This window comes from Arachis ipaensis, chromosome B7 (genome assembly GCF_059453495.1).
Source record: "Arachis ipaensis isolate K30076 ecotype BB chromosome B7, ASM5945349v1, whole genome shotgun sequence".
Lineage (NCBI taxonomy): Eukaryota > Viridiplantae > Streptophyta > Magnoliopsida > Fabales > Fabaceae > Arachis > Arachis ipaensis.
The window spans coordinates 131,490,453-131,517,601 of NC_142442.1; the positions used below are offsets into that span (position 1 = coordinate 131,490,453).

A 27,149-nucleotide genomic window follows, 5' to 3' on the forward strand; every position below is an offset into this window, starting at 1 on the left:
TCCTAGGGATATCACTTCGGGTTCTAATGGCTGGAATCTGTAAGCCTTGTCTTTCCCTTTGCGTCACGTACTTAATTATTTTATTTCGGATCGAAATCTATGGATAGGTCTATGATGATGACATCATGGAATTTAGGAAGAAAACACCATTAGAATTTAGCAGTAAATATGAGAAACAACAACAAAGAAACATAGCATAAATAAGTGTAAAATTTTGCCATTCAAATCTAGAAGTGCTAAAGTGAGTGACTTTTATGATTTCTCTACTCTTCCCATCTCTTTTACAGTTTTATTTGTTCTTGCCAAATTTGCACTTGGAGCTCCATGCATCATTATCTTCTGCATATATAAATGGAGACGAAGGCATTTATCCATATATGATAATATCGAAGATTTTCTGCAAAGTGACAATAACATTATGCCAATTAGATACTCCTACAAAGAAATCAAGAACATAACTGAAAAGTTCAAGACTAAACTAGGAAATGGAGGCTATGGCTCTGTCTTCCAAGGAAAACTTCGAAGCGGTCGTCTAGCAGCTGTTAAGGTATTGAATGAGGCCAAATCCAATGGCCAAGAATTCATCAATGAAGTTGCTACTATTGGAAGAATTCACCATGTTAATGTGGTGCAACTCATTGGTTTCTGTGTGGAGGGATCAAAGCGTTGTTTGGTATATGAGTTAATGCAGAATGGCTCTTTAGAAAAATACATATTTTCACCTCAAGACAGTGCTTCCTTAAGTTGTGAAAAACTCTATACCATTTCCCTTGGAGTGGCACGTGGTATTGAATACTTGCATAATGGGTGTGACATGAAAATTCTGCACTTTGACATCAAGCCTCACAACATTCTTTTGAATGAAAACTTCAATCCAAAAGTCTCTGACTTTGGACTTGCAAGGCTATCTCCCACTGATAAAAGCATTGTGTCTCTGACTGCAGCAAGAGGAACCATAGGGTATATGGCTCCTGAGCTCTTCTACAGAAATGTTGGCGCAATCTCGTACAAAGCCGATGTCTATAGCTTTGGGATGTTGTTAATGGAGATGGCTAGTAGAAGGAAGAATTTGAATGCACTGAATGAAAATTCCAGCCAGATATATTTTCCCTTTTGGGTTTATGATGAATTGCAGGATGGAAGGGAAATAACAATAGAAAATGACACAGATGAAGAGATGAAGTTGGCTAAAAGAATGATGATTGTGGCATTGTGGTGTATACAGACAAAGCCTAATGATCGACCTTCAATGAAGAAAGTTGTGGAGATACTTGAACAAGACGATGACTTAGAAATGCCTCCAAAACCATACTTCTACCCACTTAATGCACCCAGAGAAGAGAATGTTGAACATACCACAACTCATAGCAGTTCATCACTTTCCTCTGACATGTCGTCAGTTAGTGATTCAAAGGAATAGAAATAATCGGTTTGGACTCTACTTTGATATAATGTTGCATGCTCTGTACCTAGTTAGCTTATGTCTTTGGCTATGTTGTGTATGTTAGTATTTCTGATGTATATGATGACAATAAATTCGTTCCTATGTGATTTATATATACTTTTTAATCAAGTTAGATAATATATATGTGAACAATAATATTATAAAAAAATAAGAGTAACAATATCATTTTTCTAATAATTACGATGAATTCTCAATGTATAAAAAATTGGTTAGACACTCTTTAGCCCGCAATTTGATTAAGCTAATTAACAATCAAAACCCACCATCCAAAAATTGATTACTATGCTAAATGAATGAGTGAAAAATGGTCTTCATCTTCTGAGCTTCTTGATGATCATGACTTGAATGGCTATGTTTAGCTGAAAAGCAAAAGCATCACGCCTAAGCAAAGGAAAAAAGAAATATAAGAAAACAAAAAGCTACGCGCATTATTTGTGGAAAATTAATAAATGAACAAATTTAAAGAAAATATCCGTATAGTAGTCTAGCCTCTTCCAAGGTTTATAAGAAGACAAATTATCTTAATGCACGATGCAATAAAAGTGAAGAATATAATTTTAAAAAGAATTTTATATTAAGGTTAATACTTGAAAGATAATTTTATAAGACTCACCATATGAGAGAGTTTTTGTAGAAATGATTCTCCCAATAAGTGTTGTGCTTGTTACAGACTTACAGCAGCCTTCTTTTTATTTATTTATTTTATATATAAATGAGTTCAGCGTTAAGATTATAATTTGTATAATTATAACTATATTAACAAGAGATATAATTTATTTTTTATTTTTATTTATTTTTTATTATTATATTTTTTAATTTTTAAATAAAAATAATAATAAATTAAATTTTTATAATTTATTTTAATTTATTATTAAATAAAATATAAAATTATTAATTTTTTTTGTATTTTTAATTTTTGTGTAATGCTCTGTTTTCAGAAACAATGCACGAAGACGAGCTGATTTGACGCCCACCGAGGGTGATACAAATATCCACGAGACATGATTAAAATCCTTCGGAAGAAAAAGTCAAGAAACTCTTAGATTTTGGAAACAATTGAATTAAATTAGGAAATGATGTAAACTTTGATATTTTGTAAATCACTTGAGAAGAAATGTCATCCCTGCTGCTGGTGATGTTGCTGCTGCTATGCTGTATAAGCATGAGAACAAGCGATGCAAAAAACTGTTCATCAATATGGTGCGGGAAACATAACATAAAGCACCCTTTCAGGCTTCAAAACAGTTCAGTTCACTGTGGTGACCACAGGTACACCCTCTCTTGCGAGGATCATCACCAACTTTTCCTGTATTGGAAATCAGCCAAGTTCAGTGTTCAATCAATTAACTACAACAACTACACTATCCGATTAGTGGATGCAAATTTTGCCTTACTACATATGCATCATCATCACTACTACTCTAACTCTTCCCCACTCCTTAATTATTCCTTAGCTTCCTACAATTTCAGTGATTATGAAACTGATGAGCCGTATCAGTATTTGTTATACAAAGTGAATGGAGATAGGCTTATGGTCATGAAGCAGATGATATATGTGAGGTGCATCAACGACACTTTCTATGTGAATTTTGATGGCAAGTCTCTGTGGGAATTGGGGCTGAGAGACTCCTGTTATGTAGAGTGGATGTATCCAACATCTTGGCCTCACGATGAAGAATGCAAAATCAACAACATTTCATGTAGAGACAACCGCAACATGCTTCTCTATGGTTTTGAACTTTCTTGGGCAGTTAGTTCTTGCAACCGTTACTTTCGGGACCAAGTCGAGATCGATGATCATAACAACGTTTTGTGTTATCCTGTTTTTATGCCACTATTTGCAGGTTTGATTGCTCATTCTTAAAGTATTGTACTGTACAAAGTTAATTTCCGTCCTGGTACCTATGATTTATGGGATTATCCAATTTGGCCATCAAATGAAATTCTAATTTTAGTATTTTACTATAGTGGTCTCTCAAATTGAACTCCGGACATAATAGTCTCTAAATATTTTTTAGTATCACGTTGAAGTGTCCAACCATTGGCTGAGTTAGCCACAATTTAATTCCTCCCTCTCTATTTAACCCTAACATTCTTTGGTTTCTCTCAAATCTTTTAAACGTTATCTTCTGGTACTTCTTCCTCCTGTTCTTCTCATTCTCTTCTTCTTTATATATCAATGGGGATGCATGGAAGGAGGCAAAGGAGTCGTATTGACTTTTTGCTGCTAAGCTAAATTTTTGGTTCTAGGAATTGGGTCTTAGCGATTGTTAATAATTGAAATTTTGAAAGAAAATTGAGTTTTTTGTGGTGGTAGAAGAGTTGATGATCTAAAACCCAGGTTTGATGCTTGATTTAGAGAGTTGAATATGATGGTAATGTGAAAAAAGAAATGAACTTGTTTGGAAATCATTTAACATGAGAAAAAAATTCCCATGCATCCCCATTGATATGAAGAATGAGAACAGCAGGAGGAAGAAGCATTAGGAGGGACTAAAATAGAGAGGAAGGGATCAAATTGGGTTCAAATTGCAATCTTGCTAATTAAGCTAGTCACTGCACACTCTAACCTGTCATAAGATAATCACGTCATCACTGAAACAGTTGAGTCATCGTTAGAAAATTGTCCAAGAGATCGTTATAGTGAAATTAGAACATAGATAACCAGATTGAATGATCCTGTACTTTCTTTCTCTGTTTTTTTTTTTCAGTAAATCATGTGTCATAAATCCTAACTATTTCTTTTTTCCCTTTTATCCATGTTTCTTGTCCGCCCAATTTTGCTGATTGCAGGTACTCTAATTGGAGGAATAAGTAAGTCCTTGTATTTCCCACTATAGTATTTTTATCATTTGGGTTTGAATTTTTAAAGTTTATGCATTGGACTGTGATTACCTCATGGAATTGATTAATTATAACCCATGGAATTCTGCAGCAACCAGAGAAACGGAAACATTACGAATACCTTGCTTTAAAGTTGACTAAGCAAATTACATAAGTATTATGCAGTTGAGTATGTTCTTGGCAAATTAAAACTAAGACACCTTATGATTTATTTGCTCTTTTTTCTATCTTCCTTGCAGCTTTGTATGTTCTTCTCAAATTTTTACTAGTTGGAGTTCCATTCATCATTCTTTTATGCATATATAAATGGCGACGGAGGCATTTATCTGTGTATTCGACTATTGAAGATTTTCTTCGAAGCGACAATAGTATTATGCCAATTAGATACTCCTACAAGGATATCAAGAACATAACTGGAGTGTTCAAGACAAAACTTGGGAATGGAGGCTACGGTTCTGTCTTCCAAGGAAAACTTCGAAGTGGTCGCCTTGTAGCCGTCAAGTTGTTGAATAAGGCTAAATCCAATGGCCAAGAATTTATCAATGAAGTTGCTACTATTGGTAGAATTCACCATGTCAACATAGTGCAACTTATTGGTTTCTGCATAGAGGGATCAAAGCGTGCTCTCATATATGAGCTGATGGAAAATGGATCATTAGAAAAATACATATTTTTCCCTAAGAATGATTCCTTAAGTTGTGAAAAGCTCTACACCATTTCCCTTAGAATAGCACGTGGTATTGAATACTTGCATAATGGGTGTGACATGAAAATTCTGCACTTTGATATCAAGCCTCACAACATTCTTTTGGATGATAACTTCAACCCAAAAGTCTCTGACTTTGGACTTGCAAGGCTATCTCCCACTGATAAAAGCATTGTGTCACTGACTGCAGCAAGAGGAACCATAGGGTACATGGCTCCTGAGCTTTTCTACAGAAATGTTGGCGCAATCTCATATAAAGCCGATGTCTATAGCTTTGGGATGTTGTTAATGGAGATGGCTAGTAGAAGGAAGAATTTGAATGCACAGACTGAAAATTCCAGCCAGATATATTTTCCCTTTTGGGTTTACGATGAATTGCAGGATGGAAGGGAAATAACAATAGAAAATGATTCAGATGAAGAGATGAAGTTGGCAAAAAGAATGATGATTGTGGCATTGTGGTGTATACAAACAAGGCCTAATGATCGACCTTCAATGAAGAGAGTTGTGGAGATGCTTGAACAAGACGATGACTTAGAAATGCCTCCAAAACCATACTTCTACCCACTTGACGCACCCACAGAAGAGAATGTTGAACATACTACAACTCATAACAGTTCAAAGTTATCCTCTGATGACATCTCTTCAGTCAGTGATTCAAAGGAATAAAAATAATCTGTTTGGACTCTACTTTGATATAATGTTGCATGCTCTGTAGCTAGCTACCTTGTGTCTTTGGCTATGTCGTCTATATTAGTATTTCTGATGTATATGATGACAAGATATTGGTTCCTATGTCCTCTTCCATATATACTTTCTCATCAACTTAGATAGTTCTATATATATAATTTTTGTTTTTTTAAGATTATATACTTTCTTACCTTATTACTTAAATGAGTTGTTCGGATAGAAATGTCGTCTTTAACTTATAATCCAACCCAAATGCATACAGCCCTGCTATTTTCCCAATCAAAATTAAATTCTACAAAACAATTATGTGAATAGTGACACTATAAAAAATGAGAATGACATTATCATTTTCCCAATAATTATGGTGAATTCTCTTATCTACTACTGGTATAAAAAACTGGTTTTACACTCTTTAGTCCACAACTTGATTAAACTAATTTAACAATCTAAAACCACCATCCAGAATTGATTACTATGCTAAATGAATGAGGGAGAAATGGTCTTCATCTTCTTAGCTTCTTCATGATCACGACTTGAATAGCTATGTTTAGCTGAAAAACAAAAAGCATCACGTCTAAGCAAAGGGAAAAAAATAGAAGAAAACAAAAAGTTACGCGTATTACTTGTGGAAAATTAGTAAATGGACAGTGTTTGATTTGCATATCAATCTTTTGTGCTTGGAGCACATCATACGAGTATATTGAAAGAAATTTTTCCTATAAGACAAATGTAAACGTTACAATTTAATGAAAGTATTATAAGTGCCTAGAATGTGCAAAGAACATTATTGTTTAAGGAAATTCCCATGAATTAGACGTGTAGTGAAACGAATATTTGATGAATCCATTGCAAAAAGAGTGAGTGGACTTGGGAGAGTGATGGTCAAAATAAACGAACAATAGAGAGTGAGTGCAAACGAATATATATCACATTTTTTCTTTAATTTTTTTTTAAATTTGTTTTTAGGACCACCATCACTTATATCGCAATCTTCTTTCTTCTTCTTCATGGAACCTGGTTGGCGTTGTCACTTTTTAGTCTTTATCCATCTCTCTGAAATTGACATTGCAAGTTGCAGCACGACCTTGTCAAAGTCTTCAGGCATCAACACCTTTGTTGAGTGAATAGATTAAGAGTAGTTTATATAGTGCAAAAATATATGGTGTGATTCGATGAGTAAAGTGTAAGAACAGCATACTTGCAAAAAGAGAAAATTAATTGTTGGAACAGAGTTTAAAAAAGAGAGATGGAGATTGAGTTCTAAAGAATGTAAAATTAGTATAAAGTTATTTTGGTAAAAAAACTAAATAAAATAAACAGAGAAAATTATTTATTTCTAATTTATGAATAGTTTATATCAAAGAAGTGCATCTATAAATTGAGTCACCTTAATTCAGTTTAATGCAATTCATCCAACAAAAATAATAATAACAGAGAGAGGTATGTTCTCCTTTTGTCAAGAGAGAGTATTATTGTAATCTCCTCTTGATAGAGAGTATTATTGTGTTCTCCTCTTGAATTTCACTTTAGAGAATAAAGTGTGATCTCTCACCATTTATTTCATAGGTGGGACCAAAAATAAATATAAAAGAGAAACTATTCAAAGGTAGAAGATCACACTTTATTCTCTAAAGTAAAATTCAAATTTTAGAAGATCCAAATTCTTCAAAGAAAGTTATTTTCTACAAATTTTTAATTCTTCATCTCTATATTTTGCAACGTACCTAACAAAGAAGACCTCACCATCTGCTAGAACATATGATGGCAAACTACCAAACTAAGCTAACATAACAGTACATACAATTTACTCCATGTAGCTAACTATAATACAGGCCAAATATATTTGGATTATATCAAATGATTTTTATTCGGCAACTTAAAAAGAAAATACAAACTTTTCAGACAACTCCAAGTAAGAAATCAGTCTAATTCTTGGATCACTTCTAAATCTTGGATAATCTGTCTTGCAGCCACACCAATTTTAGCATATTTTCTTGAAGGCCCTGTGGAAGCAAAAGGATTAGGAGGTATTGGTAATGTGTCTTGGTCTCCCTCCAACATTTGAAGCACTGTCTGCATTGATGGTCGATCCACTGCATGCCATTGGATGCACCAAAGTCCCACTGTTGCTAGCTGCTTAGCAACTTTAGCATCCCCTTCATCTTCAATATGAATTCTCATTTCTTCCTTCTCTTCCAAAAGATTATGAATCCATTCAGGATAGTAAATATGGCTGCTGTTTTCTTCTACATCCTCTGTGATCTTCTTCCCTCCAATTGTTTCAAGTAGCATCATTCCGTAGCTATAAACATCAGACTTGTAAGATACATTTCCAAAGTTTCTTGAGAAAACTTCGGGCGCAATGTACCCCAAAGTTCCTCTAGCTGCTGTCATTGACACTACACTTTGATCCTTGGAACATAATTTAGCTAGACCGAAATCACAAATTTTTGGAGTAAAGTTGTGATCTAGCAACACATTTTGAGGTTTGATATCAAAATGGAGAATGCGTTGATCACAACCTTGGTGAAGGTACTCAATACCTTTAGCTACACCTAAAGCAATTTCTTGCAACTTCTTCCAGCCCAAAAAGTTTTTCTTGTTGTCCGGCGAATTTATGAACTTCTGCAGCGAAGAATTCGGCAAGAACTCATAGATAAGAGCTCTTCTGAACCCATCAGCACAAAAACCAACCAACCGGACAATGTTGACATGGTGGATTTTACCAATTATACCAACTTCATTGACAAACTCTTCCCCATTTCCCTGGGAATTATTCAGCATTTTCACAGCAACAGTAAATTCTTTTGAGATGCTTCCTTTGAAGACAGTTCCATAGGCTCCCTCTCCTAGCTTGTCGCCGAAGTTATTGGTAATTCTCTTGATTTCAGAATAAGAGTACCTGGTTGGCTTTTGAGCTCTGTAGTCTTCAAGAAATTTTTCAATAATTGCTTCTTTTTCTTTTTGTATTATGCAAGTATCATAGATGTAGTAAATCGCACCGGTTAGCAGGATAAGGAAAAATGATCCCAGTACTGATCCTGCATTCATCAAAACTCCATCTTTAGAAAATTTTCACATTTACTTGCTTTCAGGCTAATTAATAATGATACCAAGAAAAGCATTAAAAAAAAGAGAAGGCATAATGAAGTTGAAAACTGACCTGTTGTAACCAGAGCTGTTGATGGTCCTGCAACAACACCAGAAACTTAGATCATGAAATCACTTGAAAAAGCAATGACCCTTAATTTCTTTAACAAGTTAAAAGGTACATAAAGCTAGTAGGACTGTAGGAATCATGGACTGATTCATTGATTTGGATGTTTAATGTTTTCATTAAATTCATCTACTTGCTTCAATTATTTGTTAATATAACATCTAAGAAAAGAATCTACTTCAAAACAATAAGAGTCAACCTTAATTAAATTGGCTATTAGTCATGTCAAATGCAACAAAATGAAAAAAATAAAATAAAAAAAAAGCTACCTTTATGGTTGTCTAAACAACTGAATTCATTCTTTGTACTATTCCAACTACACCTGTTCCCTTTTGATTCACAATGTCCACAGTCTGGTTCAGACCATTTCAAATGAAGAGGAGCATCCTCATCAACGAATATTCTCGGGACTAATGAAACATTGAACATTTTCGTGCAGAATGAAAGCGGCAAGTCCTCGATTTCCGACCAAGATGGAACTGCATATATGCTACTAGCCGAGGTGCTTAGGCATTGAATCAAGAAAAGTTCCATGTAATCTCTTTCAAGTGCTGAACAGTTAAAGAAATAATAGTCACCATAGTTATGATCAACCTTCATGTTGAAGTTGAAAGGTGAAGCTGAAAGTTTGAGGCTATGAAGAAGCCTAGGAAAGCAACCATTATGAGGATATGATAAATCAATTGTTTGCTTTCTATAGTCAATCTTGTTGACACTGAAATTCAGTGAATCATGGAGCTCAATGAGAGTCTCATTACTGTCTGTGCAAACCAGATCAAAGCCCGGGTAGCCGCAGTTTCGCGGCTGCCGGCCTTTGATTCTGAAAGGGAACCGGATTTCTTGATATCCACATGACAAACCTTGACATGTATCAGAGCCTAGTGCTAACTCTACATTGAAGCAGAACATGAATAAAACACCAATCAAAGAAAAACCCATGTTAGAGTGTAGTATAGATTCTTGTGTGGTTTATTAGCTCATGAAATGAAAGCATTATTAAGGTTCTAAGTTCTAACCCCTTTCTTGGGCTTAACATAATTTTCAATCACTCCATAGCTTCCCAGTTATTTCCACTTCTAAAGTTTGTGGTGCTTATGCTTACAGGATAGAAGTTGACTCTTGACTAAAGGCACACGTTTTCCACGAGACTTTTCTCTCGTCCTTGCATAAAGCTATAGCTAATTTTATGTAACTTATGTAAACAAAAAGACCATGGCTTTTACACCTAAGGTAGAGCCAAAGATTAGAATGACTAAAAAGGGTGATCCACAGGTAGCTTAGGATCGGGATATTGAACCCGACGTGAATCGAACACGCAACCTTCTGATCTGGAGTCAGACGCGCTACCATTGCGCCACGGATCCTATGCTATTTAATTGCGCATGCTTTCTAATAATATTTGTTCTTGGTTCACAGTTTCTGTTTTTTGGACTCGATTGGATCGACAGTTTAAAACTCTACATGGGCCTTTCCGCAACATGGAACAAATCGTTTTGGGCTTTCATTAATTCTTGTATAAAATTAAATCTTCAAGCAAGAAAAAAAACAAGAGATTATTTGGTTTGTTTTCAATTTTCTTGTTTTTATTTTTAGCATTTTTTGTTTTTTGAATTTTGTGAAAAAAAATAAAAAATAGGATGTAAAAATAGAAAATAAATTTTATTATTTTTACTATTTTTTCTTTTTTTTTTTTATAAAATCAAGAAAACAGAAAATATTAAAAATTAAAATACAAAACAAACACTTCATATATTTTTTTTTAATTGAATAGATAGCTCCTAATTTTAGACATTACAATATCATAAACTTATCTATATTACACGTTTACACACACAACACTTAAGAATTTCTATTCACTATTTGATTTTGCTAAGTTTCGAACCTAAATACAATATATTAAGAGAGACTATAATTTTTACTTGAACTAAGTCTCAGCTAAAAAAAGAAATTATATATTATGTCAGTATCTCACCGAAAGAAAAATTCATAGTGAACATTGAACACAATAACACGTTTAAGAATTTAGATGAAGTTTGTAATGTTATTACAGTCTATATATACTAGTGCGCATTAATAGATTAATAACATTTCTATTAATTCAAAATTTTATAATATAATAATAAATATGAAGTTAACTAAAATAATAATTTTTTTTGTGACCAAAATAATAATTATTTTAACTAAGAAATTTTGGGTTTGATTCTTTACAATAGTAAAAATATATTTTTTAAAGTTATATACAGTAAATGATAATTCAAAAAAAATATTATATTCTAAATTCTTCTCCTATCTCTTTTATATGTGATATTATATATATATATATATCAAACAATAGATAGCCGTGATTTCATCGTCGACATGGCCATCTTTCCGCGTTTCACGTCGGTTCCGCGTTTCACGCCGGTTCCGCTCCTAGGTGGCGCCTCTCCTCCACCGTGGCCTCCCCTCCAGCGTGGCTTCTGATCTTCAGGGGATGCATGTGCTCCTCTGTCAAATTGATGTCAGTCATCATTTCATCTCCTCGCTCACGCAACCTACCATACCATCCCTTTCGGCGACTCTTTCACGCAACCTGTCTTCTCCATCGATTTCCTTGAACAACTAATGATTACATGAAACCCTACGAGGTTTGCTTTCTTCTCCTTACTCTGCCCTACGAAGCTCTGTTCAGGATCCCTGTTTTCGTGCAACTTTGTTTCGTCGCCGTTCATCCCTCTTAGCCCTTTTCCAGTCGAGCCTCAAATGGAAGATCTCCGATCAATCAATCAGGTGCGTTCAAACCTATTTTGCTCTTCATCCTATGTCTTTACCTTCATTGTGTAGTTTTTTCTGATCAATCTAGGTTACTGTTGCAGGGTTAACGCAGATTCAATTGTCTAGGGTTTGAGAAATTTCAAATTGTGCAAAATGTGATCATTCTTTGTATCTGTTCCATAATTAACCGATATTGTATTGTCTAAGGTTTCTGAGATTTCTAATTTTGCAAATTGTGATCATGTTTGGTGTCTGTTCGATGGTTAGCCGATATTTTATTGTTTAGGATTTGTGAAATTCCTAAATTTGCAAATTCGGATCCTTTTTGGTATCTCTTCCACTTTTATTCCAGATCTTATTGTGTAGGGTTTCTGAAAATTGTAATTTGTCAATTGTGTATGTGACTTGGTTTGTGTGTGGGTTCATGTTGTTGGTTTCATTCTTTCCCAGTTGTTGTTAATGTTGAGTATGGTCTATCAATCTGTTTCATCTTCTTTATTTCCTTATTTAGATTTTCATCTGATTATCAATTCTATTGTTGGTTATGTGATTGACAATTTTTTATTCATGTTTGTGTAATTTTTTTTTTAAAGTTTATCTATATACTTTTTTTTCAATTCAAATGTTGTTTCCAATGTATGCCTAACTAAGACATTTACCAACTCTGAATGCCACGAGTACAATGATTTTTTGGGATAGTTGATGACTGCCTTCCCCATGGGGAAATGAGCTGGAGGTGCACTGTAGCAGGTATGATTTGATTTGGTTCCTATCTCTTGATATCTTGAAAGTTTCACTTGTTCTTGCTGTTTTTATGTTTGTTCAGGTTTTGTCCCTCTCATTACTTGCCTCTATGGCATGGAATGGAGATGGATATGGACTCATATTTTGTTTTCCCTTTTTTTCCATATCCAATTTCAATTAAAAAAGGTGAGCCTCTTTGATACAAGTAGAACTACTTGTGATTTATTTGTGTGCTTCATTTAATTATGACCAAAGTAGAGCCATTAAATCCTATATATCAACTGATGAATGTATTTTTAATCTTTTACTTTGTATATATTCAACAAATCCATGTAGTTTTTATACTCTTTTCTGTATTCAGGATCATGTTGTTTCGTCTTATGTTTGATTTCAAATTTTATGAAGCTCTCTCATAATTATATTCAGAGTTGACCCATTGAATGCAATATAAAAATTTTATGAATCTATTTGTATTTTTTTATTTCCTGTATATTCGGCAAATCCATCAACTTTAGATCAAGTGATTTGGTTGTTACATGTGGGCTGTGTGAATCATCATGAGGAAATGGGTTTTCTACCTAATTTGTTCTTTTGGTGGTGATGTGATTGACAAGAATTGAGGTATATCTTGCTGGTTGTTCCTTTATATAGTTTGATTTGATTTTAGGTCAATTCATTCCCAATTTCATTCTCTCCTATTCAACTTTTGCATACCAATTTCCATTTTGATTCAGTAATCTATTTGGATTTTTTGGGCTGAATATAGCAATTTCTAATTTTATTTCCATTTTGATTCTAATTTCCTTTTTTGTTTTTTTTAAGCTATGTCCATCAAATCCATTAATTTTACCTATTGTGAATTGCTAGTTGGATGTGGATTGTGGGAATCATTATCAACGAATTAGTTTTTTAGCTAATGTATTCTATTGGTGGTTATGTGATTGACAGATTTTTATTCATGCTTGTGTATATTTTTTTTTTCAGTTTATCTATATACTTTTTTTTCCAATTCATTTGCTGTTTCCAATGTATGCCTACCTAAGACATTTACCAACTCTGAATGCCATGAGTACAATGATTTTTGTGGGTAGTTGATCACTGCCTTCCCTATGGGGAAATGACATGTAGGTGCACTGTAGTAGGTATGGTTTGATTTGGTCGCTATCTCTTGATTTCGTCAAAGTTTAACTTGTTCTTGCTGTTTTTGTGTTTGTTCAGGTTTTGCCCCTCTCATTAGTTGTCTCTATGCCATTGAATGGAGATGGCTATGGACTCATATTTTGTTTTCCCTACATTTCCATATCCAATTTCAATTCAAAAAGGTGAGCCTCTTTCGTACAAGTCAAAGTAATTGTGATGCATTTGTTTGTTTCATTTAATTATAACGAAAGTAGAGCCATTAAATCCTATATATCAACTGATGAATCTATTTTTAATCTCTTACTTTGTATATATTCAACAAATCCATTTGATTTTTATACTGTTCTCTGTATTCAGGATCATGTTATTTCATTTTATGTTTGATTTCAAATTTTAATGAAGCACTGTCATAGTTATATTGAGAGTAGATCCATTGAATGCAATATTAAAATTTCATGAATCTATTTTTATTTTTTTATTTTCTGTATATTCAACAAATCCATCAAGTTTAGATCAAGTGAATTGGTGGTTGCATGTGGGTTGTGTGAATCATGATGAGGGAATGGGTTTTCTACCTAATCTGTTTTATTGGTAGTGATGTGATTGACAAGAATTGATGTATATCTTGATGGTCGTTTATTTACATAGTTTGATGTTTTGATTTTAGGTCATATCATTCCCAATTTCATTCTCTCCTATTCAACTTTTGCATACCAATTTCCATTTTGATTCAGTAATCTATTTGGATTTTTTGGGCTGAATCTAGCAATTTCTAATTTTATTTCCATTTTGATTCTAATTTCCTTTTTTGTTTTTTTTTAAGCTATGTCCATCAAATCTATTAATTTTACCTATTGTGAATTGCTGGTTGGATGTGGGTTGTGGGAATGATTATCAAGGAATTGATTTTATAGCTAATGTATTCTATTGGTGGTTATGTGATTGACAGATTTTTATTCATGCTTGTGTATATATATATATATATTTTTTTTTTGCAGTTTATCTATATACTTTTTTTTCCAATTCATTTGCTGTTTCCAATGTATGCCTACCTAAGACATTCACTAACTCTGAATGCCATGAGTACAATGATTTTTGTGGGTAGTTGATGACTGCCTTCCTAGGGAATTCTCTTCTAGGTAGTCTATTTCATGAGCGGTGATGTGATTGATAGGAATTGATTGATAGCTTCTTGATGATTTTTTGGCATTTTGATTTGCATTTTGATGAAAGCTTTTGTTAGTCAACTTACTTGCATTTGAATTCTTTAGTGGTTATGGAAAGAGTGCTCTATGTTTCGCCTGTTGCATAGAAGTAGAGCTGATTGTCATGAATTTTTGTGCTTCTGTTTTAAAGGAATATGCTTTTGCTACTCCAATTCAAGTTTTTTGTAACACCCTATCATACAAAGTCTTATGCTTAAGTCATAATTCAGAGATGGCAAGGTATTACGACCTCTAAAACAAAAATTTAGTACATATAGTAGTATGAATAATTGATTATAACTAGGAGCCTTTGTAGAAAAAGGGAGTAAACAAAAACCGTAACTCGAACGCGCAACACTCCGATCGATAACGTAACGAACCGGGATAAGCTAACGCGAGATCATATATATAAAGAGTGTCAAAAACAAGAATATCAAGACTCAAAATCCGGCTGCGAAGAGAACCGGTCCGAGCATAGCAATATATACATATGATAAAATAAGGAAACCCCAAAGGAAACCCAAAGGGACACAAATACAGAAAACCTATTCTCCAAAAATCCCCTCTAGAAGGAGTCATCACAGTTTGTATTATTTAATGGAGATAAAAGTATCTAAACAAGATATATAACCCAAAACAGAGTCCCGAGAACAAAGGATCTTCGCTAATCCAGAAGTCTCCAGCATGCCTCAACGAGAAGCCTCGCGTCCTGCATCTGAAAACCACAAAATCCGCATGGGTGAGAACCAGAGGTCCCCAGCACGGTAACAGCTTCCACATATATAATACATAATAATAGAGGAAAGCCGAAGGCAATCCTAGAGCTTCCCCCAGATAATATCAAAGCTTATAAACAAGCTAAACCGTAAGTGGCAACTGACTAAAGATTCTTCAGTCTAACTAATACTTCCCTTTCCAATTCCTTCAAACCTCCCAACCACCAGCAGGAGTATAATATAGCAAACACAGTTATATCAGACAAGAGATTTACAAATAGGAACAGATAAGGCATTTAGACAATTAGCAAGTAATATGCAGTCAAATAGGCAATCTCAAACAATTCATGTAGTATGCTTATGATGCATGCCTGTCCCTAGTGGCTGATGATATCATCTGTCGGTTATAGAGCCAACCCGACAAGTCCTGGTAGCTAATCATTGGACTGTCCCTCTGTCGTGCATCCCCAACTCGAGTTATACTCATCATAAACTTGATCATAAACATGATCCATATCCATCACCCTCACTGGTGAATATTTACGGGGGCGAGCTCATCCGAGCCTTTCACAGTGCCCGGCCACACTTACGACATAGGGTCAAAAGAGCTTCGAGTCTCAACCTGGAGCACGTGGTGGCTAGCCACTGCTACTACCCAGGGAAACCCTCATCTCCAATGGTGGAAGTGCAAACATTCACAATTCATTCAACAACATATATGCATTTATACTTAGCCATAAACATGGCTCCGCCGCCACACGGCATAATCCAGCCATCCGGCTCACGGTTAAATCCATAACCAGCCAATTCATTAACAATTATGGCCATTCGGCCCATGGCATAACAAGCACTTCCACCGCCATCCTCCACATCTCACATAATCATCTTTGATCCTCATGGATCATTCATTTTTCCCTTGCTTCACTCGCAAGTTACCACATTCACTAGCCCTTTTCCTCATGCTAGGCATATCATAATGATTTAAGACATAAGTGGTGAGATCGGAGGCTTAGAAGTATGAAGTTTGGCTTTTAAAACTCAAAAATCAACTTTGGGATGAAAACAGGGCCACACGTACGCGCACTCCACGCGCACGCGTGGATGATGCTTTCTCGAAGAACGGCGCCTACGCGCCAAGTGCGCCTACGCGCGAGGGGTCATTCTGCTAAAAATTTTTTAAGTTAAAAGCTGCAGAATTCACAGATTCAACCCCCAATCTTCCGACGGTCATAACTCTCTCATTTTAAATCATTTTTCACCCGTTCTTCGAACGGCATGGACATCCCGGATCCAATTTCATTTCTAAACAGATTTGGCACAAATCAAAGATCCGTAGTCCAAGTTATGTCCCGTCAAAGTATGCCCAAAAACCATATTTTCATTCAAAACCACAAAGTGCCATTTTCAAAACAAGCCACTTTCAACTGTTTTCAAAATCAATTAAAACATGCCAATTTCATCCCTTTTCTTTGAAATCAATCAAAGTGTACCAAATTCAACAACAAGCCATCCTCAACTCACGCATTGACATTTTACCAAAATTCTCAAAACTACCTCCAACCATTTTAACACTTCTCAATCAAAAGGCCAAAGGATAAACACAATATTATGTTATACATCCTTCTCATCCCAATTTCTAACAATATCAATTTCCAATCAACCATCATTATACATAATCATCATACTCACCAACAATATGGCACCACCCATCAATTCAACCTCAATCATTCATCAAGTATATATCACAACATGCATTTTCTCACATATCACACAATCAAGGCATCAATATTCATAATCACACATATGATCACATCATATATCTCAACCATTCCACAACATCATCAATTCAATGCCTATCTTAGGGCCTCTAGTCTAAGTATTTCCTACCACATTACATATTAGATACGGGAAACCGAAACCATACCTTAGCCAATTTCCCAAGCTCAACCGGAGCACTTCCAAACCACTTGTCCACAAGTTCTCAAGGTATCAACACCTCCAAGAACAGATTTTATCACACAAAACCCTCTTCCAAGCTTTCCAAAATCACCAATCAAGCTCCAGTATTCACATATACACAACCTAAGCCACAATCATCATACCCATACACAACATCTCAATGCCCAAACCTCATAGAATAACAAATTACACTAGGGTTGAGAATCTTACCACACCCAAGGTCCAAGGAGACAAGATTAACCTTCTCCTTCAAGAGAGTTGGGTCCTATAACATCAAAGAACCCAAAATCTCAACATTTTTACTCATGAAACTCGAAATCAAGGGCTGGAATTTCGAACAGTAAAATGTGGCTTACCTCAAGATTAATTGTATAGGTTTTGTAGAGCTCTCCGCGGTGAACGCGTGGCCGCAAACGGAGCGGCAATCGGAGCTCTAGATCAAAAGTTATGGTGGTTTGAAGATCAAGTGAGAGATAGAACTTGAGAGAGTGTTCTTCCCTCCATGGCCTCTCTTTTTCAGCGTGTATTAGTGTTGTGTGAGGAGAGAGAGTGCTGAAAACTAGGGTTTTGGTTCAGTTATGTTGGGTCAAGGGCCCACTTTGGGTCCGGTTGGACCGGTTTGGCCCGTTCGGTCCAATCTTGGTCCGATTTCCATAAAATTGGTACCGAAATTCTCGTCTCAATTTCCTCTATCATATTAAGCCATAAAAATATCATTTTTGGCTTTCTAGAATAAATTCTCATATATGGGTTAATTAGCCGTTAATTAACCGGGTCTTACATTTTTCCCTGCCGATTCAATTCTCTGCTGTTCAAGTGGTGCATTCCCATTTCAACTCTCATTCAATAATGTCATTGATGAATCTTTATTTTTTTTATTAAGCTATATCCATCAAATCCATTAAGTTAACCTAAAATGAATTGCTGGTTGGATGTGGGTTGTGAGAATCATTATCAACGAATTGGTTTGGTGGTTAATGTTTTCTATCCGTGGTTATGTGATTGACAGAGATTGATGTATAGCCTGCTGGTCATTTATTTATTTTTGGAGTTCAACTGAATTGCATTGCATATTTTTTTTTTCTTTATGTAAACATTATCAAGGTATGAGGTTTCATTCTCACCCATTTCCTGGTCCCTAATTGTTGATTTCTTCAAAGTTTCACTTGTTTTGGCTGTTTTTGTGTTGGTTCAGGTTTTGCCCCTCTCATTAGTTGTCTCTATGGCATTGAATGGAGATGGATATGGACTCATGTTTTATTTTCCCTCCATTTTCGATATTCAATTTGAATTCAAAAAGGTGAGCCTAAAGCCCTTGATTTTTTCTATAAAAGGATGGTTGGTGATGCACATTCAATGCACAAACATTCTGCTTTGTTCTATTTCCTCCTAAGCTCTGTCTACATTAGAATTTTTCTGTTTACATTTGATCTATTTCATCAACTCTATTTACGTGCTTTGTTTATTTCTTTTTTTTTTCTTTCTACAATGCCTCCTCCATTTGATATGATTTCTAAGATGCATCCTCCTAGAGAGGCTTGGAGGCTGAAAGTTAGGGTTCTAAGGCTTTGGGTTGTACCCTCTTTTGGGAATCATGATGTTCCTAACTCAATGGAGATGATTCTCCTTGATGAGCATGTTAGATCCTATTAGCTTCTCTTTTAAATATGGTTTTATTTGTTGTTTTTTAACTTTTCAATTTTAAATTATGTGTTTCCCTGATCTGATTTTGTTGTTTTGTTGGATTTCCAGTGTGGAAAAATTCAAGCTACAGTTAAGAAACCACTCCTTAATAGGTTTAGGGATCATATAGTTGAAGGTCAAGTTTATAGAATGGCATACTTTACTGTTGTGTCAAATCATGGTAGTTATAGAGCAACTTCTCATGAATTCAAATTGGTTTTCCTTCACCGAACCACTATTGTAGCTATTGATGAAGATGTTATCCCTAAGACTTGTTTCAACATGCTTCCTTTTTCTGAGCTGCTGAACATGACTCAAGATTATGATTTTTTAGTTGGTGTGTCTATCTTCTTGGTTTGCTGTTATTCAAGTTTTTTTAACAAATCGTTTCAATATTTAATAGGTTCTGTTTATTTGGAATAGATGTCATTGGCCTTTTAACTTCAGTGGGAGAAGAGAAAGAATATGCAAAAGAGGGGAAAATTGTGAAAATGATTGTGCTTGAATTAAGTTCAAAAGAGTATGTTTATTGAGTTATTTCTTTTGCTTTCTCTTTATGTTTTGATCATCTTTTTTCCTTGTTTTCTGTTTGATCCTTTGTCTTCTTTTGAGTTTCAGTCTTACAGTGCGATGTGCATTGTTTGGAGACTATGTTAATCAAGTAAATCATTTCCTTGCCTCTGGCTATGTGGAGCAGCCTGTTGTAGTGATGCAACTTGCTAAAGTCAAGTTCTTTAGGGGTAAACTGTTTCTTTTCTCTACATCTCATTTCTACTCTATGTGTTGTCTGCAATAAACTTTGCTAGACTATTCCTCTGTTGCTGTGTAGGCCAAGTAGGTCTTCAAAATGTGATGTATGCCACTCAAATGTTATTTAATCCTAATCTTCCTGAAGTTGTTGAATTCAGGCAGAGGTTAGGATGTTTTATTTTGTTGATTTTTATTGTATTCTTTATTTACAACCAATCTGGAATAACAAGTACAAGTATTTGCATAATTTTTTAATATATAGTATGGTTGAGCAAGGTGTCAACGGTACCCAGCCACTCTTTATTGCAAATGAGGGTAAAGTTGTCTCCTTGGAAGATGATTTCATGCGTTTAACTAGAAAATGCACTATTGAAGAGCTTCAAGATAACAATGAGGTTGTGTTCTTTTGAGTTAGTTGTGTTTATATTTATTTTATACAGAAATGAACTGAAAAGGAAAATTAAAGAACAATTTCCATATATGTTTTTCCATTGATATTCTTAACAAATTTTGAAATCCTGGTTGCATAGGAGGGTTCTTTTATCATTTTTGGTACAATCCAAGGTATTGTTGAGGATGGAGGTTGGTGGTATTCTGCTTGTGTGTGGAAAGGGTATCTATCCTCAAAATGGTGCATATTACTGTGATTTCTGTTTGAAGCACATAACTAATGTGACTCCAAGGTCAGAAATTTTTTTCAATATGTCTTTTCATTTTGTCTTGTGGATTGTTTATGAAAATAATGTTTCTTGGAATTATTTATTCTGAATCATTGTGTTCCTTTTGTTTTTTCTCCGCAGATTTAAAATTAAAATAACAGTTGAAGATCATAGTGGGGAGGGTATTTTCCTTCTCTTTGATCGTGAGGCATCTTATTTGCTTAAGAAATCATGTGCTGACTTGTTTACTGAGGTTCAAAGAGATGCAAGTGTATGTTTTAAGTTTTCTTTAGTGTATTATTCACTTTATGGGATGTTATATGTGTTATTTAAACTCTGTATTTGTTATGTATTATTTTCAAAATAGCTTGTATGTGGGGATACTTATCCTCCCATATTCCAAGGGCTCATTGGAAAGAAGTTACTGCTGAAGGTTGATACCAAAGGTGTGCCACATGATACATTTTATGGCACTTTCCGAGTTAGGAGAATATGTGATGATCCCACGATTATTGCCATGTTTGAGCTTCCCGATTATGATGCTGATGATGAGTCAACCCCAAAAAAGGTTACATATAAATATAATTATTTATAGATTGTGTAAATTCATGTTTTCTTTCTTTTTTATTTATTTATTGTGCTGTGTTGAATTTTCCTTATTGTCTTATGTATTATTAAACTCTTGTGGCATATGAATAGGAGGCTGATTTACACAAATCTGTTCCATGTGGAAGTGGTGATATTGGTGTTAAGAAGGATTTATCAAAGAATTTTATTAAAAGTGAGGAAATTTCTGGTGAGTCTTCTGGGATTTTATCTAAATCCCCTGTTCTTATAGATTTTCTGGCTGAAAAACAGCCTACTGTTTTCGGAAGGACTGAGTTTGCTCCGTTAATTAATGGTGAACATGGAAAAGATGACAAAACACCCAGCAGTGACACTGTTAGTGATGATCTTTCTGCTAAAATAGATATATTGCTTAGCTCACCAGAAAAAGAAATTCAGGTGCTATTATATAATATTTTTTCCCTCCTTCCTATGTGTGTTGTTTCTAAATGGATTTTGCATTTCTTGGCTGAGTTTGATACCTTTTGTTAATTCTTTGTGATAGGAGGTGTTGTCCCATGTTATTGATGCACCTTCCAAATATGGAGAGAAGCTTATTCATGAAAATGATGTTGTCACCTCCAAGGGCAAGAGGAATCTGAATCCCCAATTTGAAGAGGCCGCTGTTGATGGAGATGGGCGTGGGTTCAAGATTGCCAAGGTTAATGGAGTTTGATCTAACGTGTGGAATTGAGCTGCTGTGTCTAGGTGTAGGTAGTTTATATAGTATATCTACAAGTGTTTAGGAAGGCTTCTGATTCCAAATACATCAAAATGTGATCATACTGGCTTGATGGTATTTTGATTTGACCTTTTTGGATTGTGTCCAACAAATAGGATTGTCAGATATAGGGATTTTTCTTTTCTGTTGGCTGTTGTCATCTGTCAACTATGTCTATTGTCAACTCCTCCTTTTGTAATAGTGACTTTGCTAGGGATTGGACACATTTTCAATATTGTACCCTCTTTAGGTTACATACTAGGATGTGTATCAGATCTTGGGTTCCTCCTTATCATAGGAGAGGTATCCATATGTAATTGTGTCTATCACTATCAGTATTTTAACGAAATGCGGCAGTTCTTATTTTTATTTCTTTATTGTTGTACAACTTTATCTTTTCATGTCAATTGGTTATTGGTGTTGATTATAATATTTTATTTTTTTTTATGTTTTGCGTTATCAAAGGTGTGCATGGTTATATAAGTTATTTGTTGGTGTGTTTCACAAGTTCGCTTCCCAATCACCCCCCGTCTTGCTTTTTTTTTTTTTTACCTCTTGCTTACAGGAATTTAACAATGTGGATGTCTTTTGGGCAATGAATTAGGGGTAGTTTTTGTTATTTATGTTTCAGCCTCTTGTTTTGTTTGGTACGAGTAACAAAGATGTCTCGTGATTCTGTTCGTGCTAGAGAATATAGGCGAAATTCTTTGAAAAGAAAGCAAACGCAAAGTCACCATCGAAATAAAAGAGGTCACTACTGAATTTACTTTTGTGATATTTTTTGTGTTTTATGTTCCATTTCTCAATGATTTTATATCTATGGGAATGTTTTGTAATTTTCTTTTGTTTTTTAATTTTTAGAGGTCCTCGATTCTTCGATGTCTGCTCTCTCTTTTAATGATTATATGGGTAATTTTTTTGACTCTATCTTTATTTTTTTACTTAACCTTTGCGTTTATAAAAATTTATCTGTTTTTTTATATGTTTCCAATGTTTTTATTTATTTTAATTTTTTTAGATAATTTAGTTGAGGTATCCCAGAATGTTGATCAGAGTTCAAATATTATCTTCTCAGGTATAATAATATCTTTAAGTATTTTATCCTTGTCCAAATTTGTTTTTGTTAACTTATATTTTAAGTTCTATGGATTTATATCTAATAATATATTGGTTTCTTGATTTATTATTGTTTTTTGACACTGTGATAAAAATCTCTATGGAATGATTTAGATCAATATATAGGTTTAATTTATATTGTTGTTTCAAACATACACAAGTACTATAGGTTAGTAAATTATTTAATTAGTGTTTATTCTTGTCTTGGACAATCTGAAGAGTTTTTTCGTTATGTGATTGGATTCATGTGATTAGTTAATTAATTAACTTTTCTACCTAAATATTAGACGAGGGGTATTTCTTGGAACTTTCTTAATTTCGTGTCATAATCAATAGTTGTATATTAAAGAAAAGTTTAATTCTTCTGTTGGTTCCTCTATTTCTTTTAAATCTCCTATTAGTTCGATATAAGTATTTTTTCTTTTAGTTTTGCCCGTAAATTTTTTTTTCGTGTTAGTGTTTTCAATTATGCCTCCCTTGATAGTGAAAAAAAATATACATACTTGGTTAAAAATTTTACAAGATTCTATGAGCAATAGACTGATTAAAGTCTAAAAAATTACAAAATCATTGTAATAGTGATTTAGCTTATTTAATTGCAACCTAGATAATTAGTATGACTGATTAAAATAATGAAACAAAGTCTATTCTACCATTAAAAAAAATCAAACTATTCTTCAATGTACATTAAGCTTTATTTATATTTAGTTATTTAATAAATCAATGCTAACTCAGATTGGTTTTTGTAGTTTGTTACATTTTTAATGTTCAATTTGCACGTTGATTAATCAATAATTAATTGATTTTTTATTTCATCATTTATTTTTTTTTTTGTTTCGTTTTGAAATAATAATTTACATAAATTTGTGTTGCTATTTTAAATTAAAATGGTTGTTATAGACCAATCAGAAATATATAATCCTTCGATAAATTCATTCGGTCAAGTTGGTTCTGTTATCGATCATCCTCTGTTCTTGCAAAGTGAGATACAAGGTACGCTCTCTTTTTTAAATCATCTATTATTCAAGAATAGTCAGATAGAAATCTTATTAATTTACTTTTAAATGATTCCATTGTGCTTTTGTGATGAGATATTATTCAGGCAGTATAAAATAGAAATAGTGTTTTGTGATATATTTATTTCACAAAATTTAAATGACTTAATTATTTATTATATATTATATTAGTAAGCTAATGGTTTATTCATTTTATGTTGAATCTATTTCATGGCATCTAATTGAGATAAAACTTTTTTTTATTGTTATGCATGTTTTTTTCTGTTCTATCTTTACCAGGTTGTCTTGATGTTGGTGATCCTAACTATGAATGTTCAATCTGTGGGGCGTCTTTCTGGTTATCAGAACGTGTTGAAAGAGACTCTACAATTAATCGTCCTATTTTTACTGTTTGTTGCTCAAAAGGGAAAATTCAGTTACCTTATCTCCGAAAGCCCCCAGATCTGCTATATAATTTGATTAATGGACATGATAGGAAGAGTTTGTATTTCCAAAAAAATATTCGATCTTATAACAGTATGTTTGCCTTCACGTCTCTTGGTGGTAAGGTTTTGGATTCAGTCAATGATGGGAGTGGTCCACCGCAATTTATAATAGCTGGTCAAAACTATCATCGGATTGGAAGTTTGCTCCCGGATCCTGGTCAGAAGCCTAAATTTGCGCAATTATATATATACGACACTCAACATGAGATAATGCATAGGCAGGGAATATTTCGGTATGTGTGTTTGAAATTTTGATGTTAAGTTTTTTTTTTTATTTTATTTCCCTGATGTTTTAATGTTATTTGCATTGAAAAACATGTTTATATCTGTCATTGCATAGTTATATTGTGTTTTATTCCCGTTATAATGTGTTATTAATGATTTCTGACTGATAATGATTTATCAAAACATATCAAAATTGTATTCTGTGTGGTTTTTAAATATATTTTTGTGGTTGATGTATATTTATTTTAGGCAAACATCTGAGATAGATAAAGAATTGATAACTGAGTTATTGCAAATGATCGATACTCATAATGTCATAGCACAGTCCTTTCGAAGAGTCAGAGAATTCTATCAGTGTCATCCATCCGAGATCTTCTCTTTGAAGTTGTATTCGCATAGAAAGGTTGATCGAAGAACTTACAATACTCCCTCTTGTGACGAAGTTGCTGCTTTGATTGTTGGAGATTTTGATTCGTCGGATCATGGTCGTGACATTATTGTTCGATCTACTACTGGTCAGTTGCAACGTATCTATGAAACTCATGCTCTATATTGGCTTTTATAGTATCCGTTGTTGTTTCCATATGGCGAGGATGGTTATCAGTTAAATATTCCTTATCGAGGTCAACCTGAGGGATATGTCCCTGGAAGGAGAACAAGGGTTTCTCTAAGGGAATTCATATGTTTTCGTTTGCAGATTAGGGAGCAAGAAGATGGAATTATTCACAAGTGTAGGTGATTATTTCAACAATTTGTTGTTGACTGTTTCACGATGATTGAGTCACAGAGGTTGTATGAGATTAGAATGAAGCAAAGTACAATTAGAGGGGAAGTGCTTCAAGGGATAGAAGAGGCTATGCGTCGTGGTGATGATGAAGCTTCTTTGATTGGGACACGAGTCATCTTGCCTTCTTCATTCACTGGTGGTAGACGTTATATGTTTAATCGTTGTTAGGATGCGATGGCAATTTGTAAACATTTTGGCTATCCAGATTTATTCCTTACTATTACGTGTAATCCAAATTGGCCTGAATTTCAGCGATTCACTGAGCGAGAGCGAATTCCCATTGCTGATCGTCCTGATATCTCTTGCCGTGTTTTTCATGCTAAGTTGAAATGCCTTTTAAGCGATCTCAAGAAAGGTGTATTTTTTGGTCCACTTAGTGCAGGTATGTTATTTCTCGCTTGCCATCTCAATTTTTGTTTGTTGTGCTCAGACATGTTGTTGTCTGGCTTCTTAATGATGCTTTTGTATTTTTTAGGTATGTATACTATTGAGTTTCAAAAAAGAGGTCTACCACATGCACACATGTTACTATGGCTTAATGGGGAAAGCAACTTACAAAGTGTTGAAATTGTTGATGAATTCATCTGTGTTGAGCTACCCAATCCCCTCAAATTTCCGGCTCTTTATAATATCGTCACCAAGTACATGATCCATGGTCCTTGCGATCGACTTAGACCGAGTTCTCCTTGCATGAAAGATGGTAAGTGCTCAAAATTTTATCCAAAAAGATTCGTTGATCAAACGAGCTTTGATGAAGATGGCTATCTGATATATAGACGTCGTAATATGGGTGTGACAGTGAAGATCAACGATGTTGATATTGACAACAGATTTGTTGTGCCTTATAATCCACTGTTGTTAATGAAATATCAAGCTCACATAAATCTTGAGTTCTGTAACAAGTCAAACGTGATCAAGTATCTTTTTAAGTATATCAATAAGGGTCCTGATCGGGTGACTGCAACTATTGGAGAAACATGTCATGTTGGTGAATCTTCTCAGGTTGTTGATGAGATCAAGCAGTATTATGATTGTCGTTATTTATCACCGTCTGAATCCATGTGGAGAATTTTTGCTTATGATATTCATCATAGATGGCCGTCAATACAGAGGTTGACTTTTCACTTGCCCAACCAGCAGCATGTTGTATTCGATGATGCTGATATCACTACTCATGTTTATTTGCTCAGCAAAGATTTGCTGACGATGTTTACGGCTTGGATGATAGCCAACAGGAGGTTCCTGGATGGGCGGTCTTTAACATATGTGGAATACCCAGGAAAATTTGTCTACTGTTCGAACAGTAGGGAGTGGAAGCCGAGACAGAGGGGATTCTCAATTGGAAGATTGAGTTTTGCTCATCCCTCATCTGGTGAACTTTTCTATATGCGGATGCTTTTGAATGTACAGAGAGGTTGTACCAGTTTTTGAAGTATAAGAACCGTGAATGGTGTTACTTATGATACATTCCAGGAGGCATGTTCTGCCATGGGATTCTTGATATATGATAAGGAGTATGTTTCCGCTATTAAGGAAGTTGCCGAGGTAGCGTCCGCTGCACAGTTAAGGAGGTTTTTTGTGATCCTGTTACTATCTGGTTCCATGGGAAGGCCTCTGTCAGTTTGGGAACAAACTTGGGCTTATTTATCTGATGATATTCT

General features: G+C 34.4%; 5 protein-coding genes, 1 long non-coding RNA gene, 1 other non-coding gene and 1 pseudogene across 11 annotated transcripts; 6 read left to right on the plus strand and 2 right to left on the minus strand.

Moving 5' to 3' along the window:
• Positions 1–292: 292 nt before the first annotated feature.
• On the plus strand, positions 293–1,582 carry LOC107607713 (rust resistance kinase Lr10 pseudogene; annotated as a pseudogene). Its single transcript, XR_015892244.1, has one exon. The product of XR_015892244.1 is annotated as a rust resistance kinase Lr10 pseudogene (transcript).
• Positions 1,583–2,407: 825 nt separating this feature from the next.
• On the plus strand, positions 2,408–5,881 carry LOC107605929 (rust resistance kinase Lr10). Of its 3 annotated transcripts, XM_016307876.3 has the most exons (3): positions 2,408–3,309; positions 4,259–4,279; positions 4,549–5,881. In XM_016307876.3, exons 1-3 carry the CDS (start codon positions 2,580–2,582, stop codon positions 5,682–5,684), a joined length of 1,887 nt encoding a protein of 628 aa, XP_016163362.3. In that variant the 5' UTR covers positions 2,408–2,579; the 3' UTR covers positions 5,685–5,881. The 3 variants fall into 3 exon arrangements, with proteins under 3 accessions (XP_016163362.3, XP_088349831.1, XP_088349830.1); XM_088493705.1 differs by lacking the exon at positions 4,259–4,279 and having other exon boundaries at positions 2,411–3,335; XM_088493704.1 differs by lacking the exon at positions 4,259–4,279 and having other exon boundaries at positions 2,434–3,309.
• Positions 5,882–7,547: 1,666 nt separating this feature from the next.
• On the minus strand, positions 7,548–10,071 carry LOC107605932 (rust resistance kinase Lr10). Its single transcript, XM_016307879.3, has 3 exons — positions 9,192–10,071; positions 8,869–8,895; positions 7,548–8,746 (listed from the first exon to the last, which is right to left on the minus strand). The coding sequence occupies exons 1-3, from the start codon at positions 9,859–9,861 to the stop codon at positions 7,626–7,628; spliced, it is 1,818 nt and encodes a 605-aa protein (XP_016163365.1). The 5' UTR covers positions 9,862–10,071; the 3' UTR covers positions 7,548–7,625.
• A 143-nt stretch (positions 10,072–10,214) lies between these two features.
• TRNAW-CCA (transfer RNA tryptophan (anticodon CCA)) lies at positions 10,215–10,286 on the minus strand. The gene has a single exon. It is a non-coding gene; the product is annotated as a tRNA-Trp (tRNA).
• Positions 10,287–11,268: 982 nt separating this feature from the next.
• Positions 11,269–19,624, plus strand: LOC148554159 (uncharacterized). The gene is made up of 5 exons (XR_015892288.1): positions 11,269–12,426; positions 12,503–12,606; positions 13,639–13,742; positions 18,636–18,740; positions 19,527–19,624. It is a non-coding gene; the product is annotated as an uncharacterized LOC148554159 (long non-coding RNA).
• LOC148554160 (uncharacterized) lies at positions 18,929–20,014 on the plus strand. The gene is made up of 5 exons (XM_088493911.1): positions 18,929–19,078; positions 19,193–19,460; positions 19,547–19,643; positions 19,750–19,863; positions 19,953–20,014. The coding sequence occupies exons 1-4, from the start codon at positions 18,929–18,931 to the stop codon at positions 19,778–19,780; spliced, it is 546 nt and encodes a 181-aa protein (XP_088350037.1). The 3' UTR covers positions 19,781–19,863; positions 19,953–20,014.
• A 138-nt stretch (positions 20,015–20,152) lies between these two features.
• On the plus strand, positions 20,153–22,209 carry LOC107607714 (uncharacterized). Of its 2 annotated transcripts, XM_021106297.2 has the most exons (7): positions 20,153–20,268; positions 20,404–20,556; positions 20,674–20,803; positions 20,900–21,100; positions 21,232–21,328; positions 21,449–21,537; positions 21,644–22,209. In XM_021106297.2, the coding sequence occupies exons 1-7, from the start codon at positions 20,264–20,266 to the stop codon at positions 21,812–21,814; spliced, it is 846 nt and encodes a 281-aa protein (XP_020961956.1). In that variant the 5' UTR covers positions 20,153–20,263; the 3' UTR covers positions 21,815–22,209. The 2 variants fall into 2 exon arrangements, with proteins under 2 accessions (XP_020961956.1, XP_020961955.1); XM_021106296.2 differs by having other exon boundaries at positions 21,232–21,537.
• A 1,653-nt stretch (positions 22,210–23,862) lies between these two features.
• On the plus strand, positions 23,863–25,656 carry LOC148554161 (uncharacterized). The gene is made up of 5 exons (XM_088495016.1): positions 23,863–23,968; positions 24,271–24,709; positions 24,951–25,200; positions 25,267–25,362; positions 25,489–25,656. Exons 1-5 carry the CDS (start codon positions 23,863–23,865, stop codon positions 25,654–25,656), a joined length of 1,059 nt encoding a protein of 352 aa, XP_088351142.1.
• The last annotated feature ends 1,493 nt before the right edge of the window (positions 25,657–27,149 follow it).